This window comes from Scleropages formosus, chromosome 13 (genome assembly GCF_900964775.1).
Source record: "Scleropages formosus chromosome 13, fSclFor1.1, whole genome shotgun sequence".
Classification (NCBI taxonomy): domain Eukaryota; kingdom Metazoa; phylum Chordata; class Actinopteri; order Osteoglossiformes; family Osteoglossidae; genus Scleropages; species Scleropages formosus.
This window is the reverse complement of record NC_041818.1, coordinates 1,176,190-1,189,463: the sequence shown is the minus strand read 5'-3', so window position 1 is coordinate 1,189,463 and position 13,274 is coordinate 1,176,190. Positions and strand designations below refer to the sequence as shown.

General features: G+C 41.8%; 1 protein-coding gene across 3 annotated transcripts; it reads right to left on the bottom strand.

The window, feature by feature from the left end:
- Positions 1 to 1,282: 1,282 nt before the first annotated feature.
- On the bottom strand, positions 1,283 to 12,970 carry LOC108931436 (pantothenate kinase 3). Of its 3 annotated transcripts, XM_018747390.1 has the most exons (7): positions 12,901 to 12,970; positions 10,863 to 11,215; positions 9,242 to 9,495; positions 8,342 to 8,518; positions 7,038 to 7,161; positions 3,434 to 3,559; positions 1,283 to 2,304 (listed from the first exon to the last, which is right to left on the bottom strand). In XM_018747390.1, exons 1-7 carry the CDS (start codon positions 12,929 to 12,931, stop codon positions 2,254 to 2,256), a joined length of 1,116 nt encoding a protein of 371 aa, XP_018602906.1. In that variant the 5' UTR covers positions 12,932 to 12,970; the 3' UTR covers positions 1,283 to 2,253. The 3 variants fall into 3 exon arrangements, with proteins under 3 accessions (XP_018602906.1, XP_018602739.1, XP_018602812.1); XM_018747223.2 differs by lacking the exon at positions 1,283 to 2,304 and having other exon boundaries at positions 3,253 to 3,559; XM_018747296.2 differs by lacking the exon at positions 1,283 to 2,304 and having other exon boundaries at positions 3,253 to 3,556.
- Positions 12,971 to 13,274: the final 304 nt, after the last annotated feature.

Below are 13,274 nucleotides of genomic sequence, written 5' to 3'. Positions count from 1 at the left end.
TCTGGATATGGTTAAATGTCAGAATTTAAGACAAACTTTCAAAATTCATATTCACATTTCAATGGAATAATTATTAACTGTATGAGAGCAAGTTTAATTGATAGCTAAGAATACAAGGGAGAATTATGCCTTACTGCACAACGTACTTAGTCTCTTTTAAGATATGGTAAGTAAACCAAACAATTTTTCAAAGACATAAAAAGAAAACCCTCATAAATGTACATGTGAAAGAGAGGCACAGTGATACCAAAAAAAAAAAAAAAGAAAACACACAAATTTTCTGAACTGCTTGTCCCACATGGGGAACCGGAGCCTACCCGGCAACACAGGGCGTAAGGCTGGAGGGGGAGGGGACACACCCAGGACGGGACGCCAGTCCACCGCAAGGCACCCCAAGCGGGACTCGAACCCCAGGCCCACCGTAGAGCAGGACTGTGGTCCAACCCACTGCGCCACCGCACCCCCCCCCAAAAAAAAAAAACAGAAAACAGATATTTAGAAAATATAATCAAGACTCTTACATGTAGTATTTTAGGTGTATTTATTTCCTCTGTTATTTTTAATCTGACATGAATACAAGGCAACAAGCTGAATCAAAGGCAATTTGACCCTTTCTGTTAATAACAGAATGTAGGTGGCCTGTCTATGCAACCTCTTAACAGTAACACGTAATACTTTTCGATACTACTTTCTAAAATAAATAGCACAGACAAATTAATACAATTAAATAGACACAAATTAATATAATTAAATAGGGAAAACCATATTTTTCTTCTCTTCTTCCAGAAAACACTTGAAAGGAAAGTGGAACTCAGAGAACACTTTCATACAATGAGTTGCACTTGTTACTGGACAAAGTAGTTTACCCATCCTTATTTAGGGTAATACTGGTAACATGGATTACGATGAGCTTACTTGAGGTAGGTGTCAAGTATAATTACTTAAATTCAATTGGAAAAATCTGGTATGTCTGACAAAGATGATAATGGAAAGGGGATAAAATTAAGGCACCACCAACTGAAATACTACCATTTGCAATTTATGAGTTCAGTTTCACATTGTAACCCATAAAATACATTGGAAAAATGATCTTTAATGCCATTTATAAAAAGGTGAGACACTACATGAAGTTTAAGAATAAATGAACATACAGAATTATGAAGTTGCACCTTATAAAACTCACACCATATAAAGTAACTTTCATGTTTTGTAGATTTCATAGCATGTGTTTTAATTACTAATGTATATATGTATATATATATATATATATTTATAAAATAAATAAGAAGCTACTTAAGGATGTTACAAGTACTTCTGACTAAATCAGATGTTCAAAAAAGTATATTTAGACAACACTGTAGCATGAATCAAATTTTATGTGAGGAACACACTAAGATAAATTTCTCTTATTTCAAGTGCAGTAAAAGGCAAGCCTAACCCGAACACTAACATTTTCCCCCTTTTCATGGCATATTTTCAGTTATCTCAACTTTTCACATATTTGACAGTTTTCTGTTTCACTGGTGGCTACTGCAACATCCTACAGGATATTTGACTATTCTGTCACCAAAGCAGAAAAGGGTTTTATAAGTATTCCAGAAACCATAAATTCAGGGAATTTATGGTAAAAGTTAAACATTTCCATTGCTAATTACTGCATATTCAGTCTTTGCTCAGGCAATAGTTATTCCATTCAGGTTCATAAATTCAGGCCATGCCCAGTGCCACGCAATGTATTTACACAAAAGTATGTGTAACAAAAAACAATGTATTTCTTACAAAATGAAAAACTGCCGCAAAATGCTTTGTTTGACCACTTTGCATGTGGAACCTGTCTGATTTCACCTTTTCTGATGGTAAGCGAAATACTGTCCTGTTCAAGTTTTTCAAAAGAAACCAAGTTCTCAGATGAAAATGAAACAAGGCAAAATGTACTCAGATATAAGCATAGGTAGTGTTATTTCTAAGAAAATATGAGGTTATGACAAACCAGAGAGCTCTTTCCTTATTGTGACAGAACTATGTGAAACAAGTTCGAAGGTGAATAGGTTGTGTGAAGACAGTCACTCATATCGGAATGGTAATCATGACCAGAAGGATAAACTTCTCCTCGACTTTTACCCAAACTCTAAGACTTTATACTCTTCTGTTGAAAAACACAGCTTTGTTGTGCGGGACAGAGTGATCACCTCACACAGCTGACAAACTTTACCATGGTAGGATGGTGGCAGTGGCAATGTACTGACACCAGCTCTAGGTGAAATTCAGTAGCCCAAGAAGGGCACCCACTGCCCCGAAATAGCCCTGCAAGACAACATTCAAATTAGGGGATGTGGCAACCTTTTAAATATAAACTGTTAATTAAATTTATTTTACAATAATTTCTAACATTTTATAACACGTTATCTGGCAGTGCAAACTGTAGCAAGTTATTGCACATTGCTGAGAACAACATAAAGCAGTAAGGGCAGTATGTATATATTTTTTTGCCTCGTTGAAGTCATAGTACAGATATTCAGTTCTTGCAATAGTTTTTGAAGCTAAATGTAACAGTATGAATGATGGCATTTAATGAACTTATTTATTTCTCTACTTATTGGAAGTGCTAACATTTATTTTCTACCTATTTATGTGTTTCGTTTACGTGTGTATGTGTAATAAGCTGAAATATTCACAAGCTGCTTAAAATTTCACTTAAACCTCACACACGGGGGTCGGGGAGCCTACCCGGTAACACACGGCGTAAAGCCGGAGGAGGAAAGGACACACCCAGGACGGGATGCCAGTCCGTCACAAGGAACCCCAAGCAGGACTTGAACCCTAGACCCACCAGACAGCAGGACTGCAGTCTAACCCACTGCACCACCACACCCCCACTTAAAAAAACACTTTTGACAAAACTTTATCATCTGTGTTACCATAAATGTAAACTTGAATATTCATTATTATTTTTGGCATGGATGAAGGTGAATTTGCACGGTATTCAGTTCACCATTTATCTGATCTGTGAGAAAAATAACATAGTATACTTTTCTCCAGGGGGTGTGGTGGCGGCGGCACAGTGGGTTAGACCACAGTCCTGCTCTCTGGTGGGTCTGGGGTTCGAGTCCTGCTTGGGGTGCCTTGTGACAGACTGGCGTCCCGTCCTGGGTGTGTCCCCTCCCCCTCCGGCGTTACGCCCTGTGTTACCGGGTTGGCTCCGGTTCCCCGTGACCCCGTATGGGACAAGCGGTTCTGAAAATGTGTGTGTGTGTGTGTGTGTACTTTTCCCCCAATTATAATCACTGTCTTTATTAATTTTAAAATATTGTACCTGTTGTACACTAACTTTAACCACATTTTGAATTTACACTTTCCTTTAAATTATATGTTTAATTTCTTCGTAAACATTCCAATTTTCATTCTTATGTAGTAACCTTTGTCTTCGACATACCTCATGCTCAAGGAAAAGTGCCTTCGTCTGGCTCTGTGACCAGTAATCCAGAGCGTAGGCCAACAGTTTCATTGACAGTGTGTTCACACGGAGGAAGTTCCCTACAAAAACCACCCTGTTGATCTTCTGGATGACACAGACAAAGTATGCAAACACGGTGAGCACTAAATGCAAACAGAGTGGTGTACACATTACCCAGAAAGCAGGTTTTGTTGGAAAACCAGTGAACTGCTCAGCTTTTGAGGCGATGTGGGAGCAGCAGTCGGGATGTGACGACAGTGTTGTGTCTCAGTGCTCTCATAGCCCTGTACAATGCTGCTTGATTCACAAGCCACAAGGCAGCACTGTAAAGAGGCCAACAGCAAAGAGTGCAAAAAAGGTGAGTTAATGACATTTCGACCTGATGGCTGTAGGTCATCAGAGCTCTTCAACAGTTCAGAAAGGCTAAATAAGGATGCTACATCCATCGGCTGATTTTCAGCTTTTTCTCCTCTTACAGGAAAAGAATGCTCCCGGAGGATCCAATCACAGTAATAATACCAAATCTAAAGGGGAAGTGTGGGGAATGGACAGTTCAATAGGCGGTTATGAAATGTTTACAACTTCAGAGCTGAGTTGTTTGCGACATAACATCTGCTACAAAGCAAACTTGATGCACAAACAGGGACCCTAGCACTTTCTTACACTATACAATGCATTATTTCATATTTCCTTACATGTTACGGCACATTATTTCTGGTCAGTACATTAGTAAATGCTAATTTTATGTTACTGTGCTTTTTCTTTTCATAGTCGCATGTGCCACCTGTTTGTGTTATTGTTCAGAATGCTGTCATTTTGCAGAGAAGTGTGTTATTTAAAATGAGAAAAAGTAAATCGAATTTAATTGTATGAAAATTAGGCTCCAAGTACAGATTTGTAAAGTAAATAAACATAACTTCAGATAAAGGCTATAATATGTAATGAACATACAACACTAACTTTATTATTGCAAATGCAATGAATTACATAGGTGAAAGGGAAAGCAAATAAAGAGGAGAATGGGGGAACATTCAAAACATTAATACTATAGTAAATATACATTTTTAAGGTAGCAGATGCTTTTCTCCAAAATGACATATAGCTCAATGTAAACAAAAGCATAATTCATAACAAAGTGACTTCCATTCTCAAAACACATTACATTTTATTCATTTAGCTGACACTTTTCTCCAAAGCAACTTACAGTGTTGAGGTTACAATTATTTAGCCATATATACAGCTGGGTAATTTTACTGGAACAATTTAGGGTAAACACCTTGCTTAAGGGTACTACAGCCAGAGGTGAGGCTTGTAATTGTAAAATTAGCTGCCTATAGAGTCTGATAGAAAACACAAAAATGGTTGTGATAGATGTGACACAAATTCATACAAATGTATGTAGCTGTCAGAAGATCAGAAGAGAAATGGCTCTGAAGAAGATGGGCTTGAGCGCCTGGCTGAGTGCTGGGAGGGTTCAGTAGCTCTGAGGGAGAGTTAAAACTACAGCCTTGTGTTTGGGACCAGCAAGTGGCCAGAGGTGGAGGAGCACAATGCTCTTGCTGGGGTGTATAACAATATATTGTAAAATATAATAATGTAATGTGGTGGTGCAGCAGGTTTGGCTGCTGCTGTGTGGTGGGTCTAGGGTTCAAGTCCTCCTTGGGGTGCCTTGCGGCGGACTGAAGCCCTGTCCCGGGTGTGTCCCCTCCCCCTCCAGCCTTGTGCCCTGTGTTGCTGGGTTAGGCTCTGGTTCGCCGCGACCCTGCTCCGGAGAACTGGTTGTAGACATTATGTGTGATAATATATAATATAATACAGTATAATGTGTGGTGGCACAATGAGTAACGCCTTTGTGGTGCAAGAGAACATGGGTTTGATTGCCATTCAGTCTGTATGGAGTTTGATTGTTCTCCCCCGTCTTTGTATGTTTGTTCCAGATGATCTGGTTTCCTCCCACAGTCCAAAGATTGGCAGCTCAGGTGAATTGGTGACTCTATATTGCCCTTAGTATGCGAATGGGTGTGTGTGAGGCTATCCTGCAATGGACTGACTTCCTGTCCAGGGTGTGTCCCACTCAGCTTTGTACCCAGTGCTTCCGTGATAGGCTCCATTTCACCGCAACCCTGTTCAGGACAAGCAGTTATTGAAATTGAATGGACAGATCGGCAACTCTCTTCCCTCGTGTGTAGATGTAATGTTTTCTTAAAGACTTGTCCATTAAGGTGACTTTCAAGAAGCCATAATTTCTCATGGGTAAAGGTATAATGCTTTGCCCTCCTGTAAAAAATGACTGAAATATTGCTGAAAAATCACAAAAAAACCACAACTCTAAACTTTCCATAAAGGGAAACAACTCCAAGGGAGTCTGTACAGCATAATCAAAATTAATTATAATGTTCCATTCTACATGATGAAAATATTCAGTGTATATTGACATTGTTACTAGTCTCAGACAAAATCCAAAATCTTTTGGTTGGCTTTTCAAGTTTTTTACACTTCCAACAACAGTATTTCCACTTAAACAGGTAAAATGCACTACTACCATTACTATTATTTCCGTTAATACCAACTGTGAAAGATTATAGTGAATTTTCCTACTATTAGCTCCAAAACAGGTGCTTTTCATTAGTTTGCAGGTAATTATTGGGCTAATGAGGGAAAACACACACTGACTGAAACCACTTGTCCCGAGCAGGGTTGCGGTGGGCCAGAGCCTTACCTGGCAACACAGGGTTTAGGGCTGAAAGGGGAGGGGACACACCCAGGATGGGACGCCAGTCCACCACAAGGTACCCAAGCAGAACTCAAACCCCAGACCCACCAGAGAGGAGGCACAGGCCAAACCTGATGTGCCACCATGGCAATGAGGGAATGCCTATTTAACAAATATGGACGGCCCTCTTTTCGAATCACTCAACTAGCATCTTCTAGGTTGCTTGACCATTCAGTGTACACACCTGAAATTGTTCTTTGGAAAACATCCTTCAGGTTATTGAAATTTTGATGGTAAGCTACCACAGCAGCTGTCTTAGGTCTCAAGAAAAAATAGTTTGTACTGTAAATTTTTGCAGATATTTTAAAAGCCTGACATACACACACTGGCTAAAGCCACTTGTCCCAAGCAGGGTCACGGCAAGCTGGAGCCTAACCGTGCAACGCAGGGTGTAGGGCTGGAGGAGAAGGGGGCACACCCAGGACAGGATGCCAGTCCATCACAAAGCACCTCAAGCAGGACTTAAACCCCAGACCCGCTAGAGAGCAGGACCTGACCAAACCCGCTGCACCACCGCACCCCTCCCCTCCCTGCCATATAACTCTCTTTAAAAGACATCTTTATGAACATACATTATATATGAGCAGATGGATCTACTGAGAGCTGTAGACATGAGGTCCAGTATGGCAGACCAAGAAAGAAATAATTCCAAGAGTATTTCTTATATTAGGCATCACTGTGCACTACTAATTGAATACTTGCAGATCCATGTCAAACTATTGTTTATTTAAATACCCCCTCAACAATAATTTAAGAAAAAGCTAAATTTCACCATTAAAAGCAGATTACTGAGTTACTTTGTGCTCATACCTCATTCACAGCGCTCATTTTGGCAATCCAACCAATGTTGTTGGTGATGGTAACAAGCGTGGCTCTGGCTAAGTCCTCCTTACTAACAACTTCTCGTTTCTCTTTGTGGATCATGTTGCCAAAGCTGCAAGACACAATAGTGCAACAGTCCTTTCAAAAGCCCCAAAACAGTGTTTATTTTCCAGGAAGAGGATGCAAGTTGGTCTTATGTATATGCACAGAAAATGGTGACAGTGTCCTGCCTTCCATGGTAACAAAATGATTTGGCTGATGTTTATTTTACTGCCTTATGTCCTCATAGCATCCTGCCAGCCCAGGATGTCCATACTCCCTCCAGTCAATCAGCACAAAGCAACCCTTACCCTCAACCAACTACATTTACAAAATGCAAACTTTGCAATTTACATGGCACCAAAAGCAACGAGAAATCAATTTCTGAGAAAACAAAAATAGAAATCATCGTCTAATTGGAAGCTGGAAAAAAGGGACATCAGCCGGGGTACTACTGTAGCTGATGTCATGTGTTCCTTACACTGCATGCACCTCCCGCTTTCTATGATTCATCTTGGTCATGAAACAACTGATGATCTGGCACCTGACCCTTATCCCTCCTTATCCTCTTCTAGCTAAACTCCACACAAGATCTAGCATACAGCTAGCTACAAAAAAACAGATTTATTTTCCCTTAGATGTAAAAGATAATGTTATTCATTGCTGCATTTAACATGTTTTAAAGTATTTAGAAACACACATTTTCTGAACCGCTTGCCACATACAGGGTTGCGGGGAACCGGAGCCTACTCGGCAGCATAGGACGTAAGGCCGGAGGGGACACACCCAGGACAGAACACCAGTCCATCACAAGGCACCCCAAGTGGGACTCGAACCCCAGACCCACTGGAGAGCAGGACCCGGTCCAACCCACTGCGCCACCGCATCCCCTTAGTATTTAGAAACATTTTACATTTTCTTTCTATTTATAAGTACAGATAAAATATGTTTCTCACACACATCAAGCACACAGCCTATCACAAAATAATGAAAAATTAGTATTTTCACTGAAAAAATCTAAAACATATACAAAAAACAGCCCTGCTGTATGTTGTTTCACAATAAGATGCTAGTGGTGTATGATGGGGTCCCCCTGTAATCAAACACATTTCACTGAGCAGAAATATTATGTTCAGACTTTGGTCAAATACAGAAACTGTCAGTATTTAATCTGCTGTAGTGTAAATTGTGGAGCTGCAACAAATCAAATTGAAATTGAGCACAACACATTCAGCAATGGTCTTTTCTCTCACCTAGAAGCAACTGCCCAGCCAGGTAGGTCAAAACGCTCATAGTCGCCACCATAGATGTCCCGTACCAGTTTGTCTGCGTGAGTGCTGTCTCCACGGGACGCCAGCTCGAGTGCCTCGTCAAAGCTTTCACAGCCAGTCAGCAGGCTGCACAAACCCAGGAAGGTACCACCGCCAAGGCTAAACATAATAACAGCACAGCAAAGTGGTAAAGGAGGCGGGGAGTCAGAGAGGGAGGGAGTTCAGGAGAGACTGGAACACAAGTTACTGCTTGGTCTGCATAGATATCGTAGCACTCTACTGTGGCATTCCCAATGGAACCCTTGTCATTTGTACAGGCAATAATACTTAACACCGATGTAAGACTTGATAAAGAGGTAAGGAAAACCCAGCAGCCAATCTGGTCTTTAAAGTCTAAAGTTCACATTATCTCATTTAATATCCATGTGACTCCTCACAATAAAAGGTTATTAAAAATCGATCCATATAAGAAAAAAACTAACATTACTTTGAATCACGTGACTGCATCTAAGTCTCTCTGCTAATCTAATGTACACATTGTATTTTCTATGAGATGTACGTTGCTTTGGAGAAAAGCGTCTGCTAAATGAGTAACTGTCAATGTAAAAAGAGGACCTTCAGATGAACTGAAAACTGGAACTTTCCAAAATAAATAAGCAGGTGCTACTAGGAAATAAGCAGCAAGCAGTACAATGGTTGAGGAATTGGGATTTCGACCAAAAGGTTGCTGGCTCACATTCCAGTTGCTGAAAAGGATAGTTAAGTTCAACAGTAACAATATATTTTTGAATTGCAATTCAACAAGGGAAAATACTGGGGATTGTCAGAGGCTGTGAATAAACAGCTTTTTTACAATGTGAGAATAACATGCTTATGAAATACCTGGTTCCAGCGACACGTTTGTAGTTATCTTTGGAGTAGACAGCCAGAACGCTGACACCTGAGCCAATGTTGACCACTAGCAGTGGGTACGGGTCTTGCAAATTGTAAGGCATCTTTCGGCACTGCTCTGGATCCAGGGCATTCTCGAAATAGTAGCACTCTGCCTGACCGTTGAAACTAGGGGAGTCGATATACAGCAATCCCTTAACCAGACAGTCCAGCTCATCCAGTTTGTGCAGTTGCAAGTTTCCAATCTATCCAGAAAAGACAAAAGTGCACATTGGAGAGAATGCATGGTCTAAAAACAGAGATGAAATTAAAGTAACCGCATCACTCAGACAGTTTTGGGTGAAAAGTTAAAGATATGTGGAATGCAATCTGTTGACAATGATTTGGGCCACCTTTTAAGATACACTTGTACCTTCTGTTATGAACATCCAAGTTACACATTTCCCAGTTTATATGTTTGTTTTCAACTGCATTTTCTTCAGCCTTTCATCTTCTATTTTTTTTTTTTTTGTTGCAGAGTAAAAAATGGCCTGAATTTCCCCTTACAGCTGTTAGAGGGCAGAAAAAACACACTTAGGTAGAAAAGAAATTCAAATGGCACCGTGGTGAGAGGAGTAGGGAGACCAGGAAGCTCACTCACTTTCCATAACAACTTATCCTGGTCAGGGTTGCAGCAGTCCGTAGCCTATCCTGGAATCAATGGGCAGAATACTGGGGAGGTGGCACACCCTAGACAGGATGCCAGTCCACTGCAGGGTAGCCACACACAGTCACTTACCTATTCACATGCTAGGGGAAATTTAGAGTAGCCAGTTCACCTGAACTGCATGTCTTTGAACTGTAGGAGGAAATCAGAGCATCTAGAGCACCTCACACAGAGGGAGAACATGAAACTGCACAAAGACCTAACCTGATTCAAACCTAGATACAAACATCTTAGATGCAAGGAGGCAGAAGTGCTACCCACTCTGCCGCCATGCTGTCAGAACAGGAAGCGTATTTTTAAATGTATTATTGCAATATCTAAGACTTTTACAGAAGCTATCAAACACATATATAGATTTATTATTGCACTTTTTTGACTACAAACTTATATTAGGCAGGTGCAGACAAACATTTATGTGATGCAGTGGTCATTTCTTTGTGGCTGCTTTGGTGAAAGATTATGAGTCTTACTTAAGGTGAAACACTTTTTAATTTGTTCTCCCCATGCGATCCTCCATTACACCTCAGTTCACCCTCATTTGCTTCATTCTTCTGTGACACTTGATGCCCAGAAGCAACATGTCTCTACCTTGCGTGTATCAAGGACATCACAGTTAACAGAGAGCCTGAACAAACAGCATAAACTGTTTATAAAAATGAAAAAAAAAATAAACAAGTCTTGCCACTAAATTTTTAATTAATTAAACTCTTATCTGATTTTTTTTTAACAGAACCTGAACTGTGAATAAATCGAGGTTATAAGCTATGTCATTATGAAAGTGATGTAGTGGGTGGACTTATGAACAATACTGAGCTACGAACTAACGTCTGGTCTCAGTTGTGCTTGTAAGTTGAGGTACAAACATATGAGACAGCACAAGTAAACACTGAAGCAGGAAGCCCTCACCGTACGGAACTCCTCCTCAAACTTGTAGGCTCCCCCACCTGTGGCACAGAGCACAGTGTGCAGAGTGGAGAAGTTCTTGTCACGGCCCATGTGAATGAAGGTAGCCATGTCATGTGTGGGGAAACGGATGAAATGTAGGTTTCCTCGACGGCCATGCAACATAAGGTTTTTGAGCTCCAGGTGTGTGTCACGGATGCCGGTTGAACCATAGGCAACATTTGACATAAGGTACTTGCGGATGCTCTTCAAGCATTCAACCTCCTCTTGCTCCTCCTCCGCCGTGACGTCTAGGGGTTCAAAGTACACCAGCTTGACTAAGGTCCCACCGATGTCCATACCAAACCAAGGGAATGCTGCAGTCAGAAGTTGAAATTCAGTCTCAAGCAATGAGCAAGCAAAGCTGATGGGCCCAGGACCCTAAATTCTACACAGATGTCTCAACGATAATTGTGTCCAGTAAATACCTCTTCAACAGGTGGTCCACAAAGCTGATTTCCCATAAAAAACAGCAGCTTGAATTAAAACTGCTATGAAAACACATGGCCAAATGTATGACTCTTGTCAAAAGCGAGAGTGTTTCAACAGAACAGCAACGAAGCTTAAAACTTCTGCAGGAATATAATGTATAACATAAATAACAGCATTATTTTCACAGTATGCAGTTATCAAAGGTCTATACTTTTCACTTTAGGTGCTCCAATAAGGGGTGCAGGGGTGTGGTGGTGCGGTGGCACGGTGGGTTGGACTAGGTCCTGCTCTCCCGTGGGTCTGGGGTTTGAGTCCTGCTTGGGGTGCCTTGCGATGGACTGGCGTCCCGTCCTGGGTGTGTCCCCTCCCCCTCCAGCCTTACGCCCTCTGTTGCCGGGTAGGCTCCGGTTCCCCGTGACCCCGTATGGGACAAGTGGTTCTGAAAATGTGTGTGTGTGTGTGTGTGTGTGTGTTCTAACAATATATAGTTAAATTTCCTGGGAAAAGTGACTTTGGAGAAAAAAGAATACATATGTAGTACAAACAGGTGTTGCACTGGAATGTAATGTAGGGGCCATAATAACTTTGGGAAACCAAAAAACATTAGCTATATGTTGTTGTGGTGTGTGTGGGTCCTGCTGGAACATGGGTGACAACGTTTGCTTTTATTCTAATGAAGCATGGAAACTGAGGTGATAAAATAAGAAAAAATAACTATTTACTTTTAACTAATATTGACCAAATGCAGTACGACCTAGCTCTGACTCAGCTTTCTCTAATCATCATGTATAGCGAACCCTTTCCATAAGAAATGCTGATTGCAAACAGGAGCCACTGCGGTGTACCTTGGCTTGAGAAAAGGAATTGTGACTAAATTTTCCGTATGACAGTGCTACATTTATTAAAAAAAACAAACTGCTTCTACGTTTAACGGCGATACGCATTCATCATTTTCGTTCATGTCATAATTTAACAATTCACCCGTTTCCACCAAGTAATCCGCACACAACGTCAACGATACGCAAATAAACAACAAGTACGCAGCATATTATGATATTATTGAGAGAGAAGAGAAATGCTTACAAAACAGCACTGGGTGGGACTGACTGAGTCGCTCGCCTTACGCAGGAGCGCTATGTGCTCGTGCTCCTTTGCAGACTCCCCGCCCGCGCGCCGATACCACCGTTGCACAGAAACTCAGTGTGACATGGCTCTACTGCACAATTATTATTTACATGTCCGTCCGTGGCCGTGCCGTCCAAGCGCTCCTCGTGAAAGAACTGACTGTGCCTGCTGCTCGCCACCCGTATCCCCCCATTGTTTTCAGCCTTCTGTATGACGCGGAGGTGCTCGACACTGCAGCATGATGCGCTACAGTACAGGGACACTGTTCGCGCCGCGCCGCGCCGCCATCACTCCGTGGACGCGCGGACAATACGCGAGTCCGGCAAGATGTCCGCACAGAACCACGAGCGCCACAGTGACTGTTAGTTTAGTAGCGCGTCATCCCCCGCTGATTGTAATAAGTACAAAACGAACGAATACATCGCTTTACGTAAAGGTGACTTACATGTCTTTTTAGCATCTGGCTGAAGCTTCATTTTGCAAGGTGAGGCACGCACGGGGGCGGGGGGAGGGGAACAGAGGGAGAGCGACAGAAACAGAGAGAGAGAGTGGGGATAGGGGGGAGAGAGGGAAAGAGAAACAGAGGGGAGGAGAGAGAGAGCTGAAACACGGTTGTACCACACGGCTTTACCGAACACTGCTTTCTCTATCCGGACTGTGTAGAAAATCAAAACACCAACCAAATCTCATCCTGCCCAACACGACTGTATCAAGCCCCGCTGTACCAAACACCATGCATGCCAACCTTGGCTGTACCAAACTCTGCTGGGCTGAGCACCACTGTGTCAGGCTCTATTCATTATTGTGCCAAACACCACA

Coding starts and splice junctions, on each gene's coding strand:
- LOC108931436 (XM_018747223.2), bottom strand. CDS start 12,931: ATGAAGCTTCAGCCAGATGCTAAAAAGACAT. Junction 11,216..12,900: donor GCCAGATGCTAAAAAGACAT/GTAAGTCACCTT, acceptor TTCTGACTGCAG/CATTCCCTTGGTTTGGTATG. Junction 7,162..8,341: donor GGCTGGGCAGTTGCTTCTAG/GTGAGAGAAAAG, acceptor TGTGTCTTGCAG/CTTTGGCAACATGATCCACA.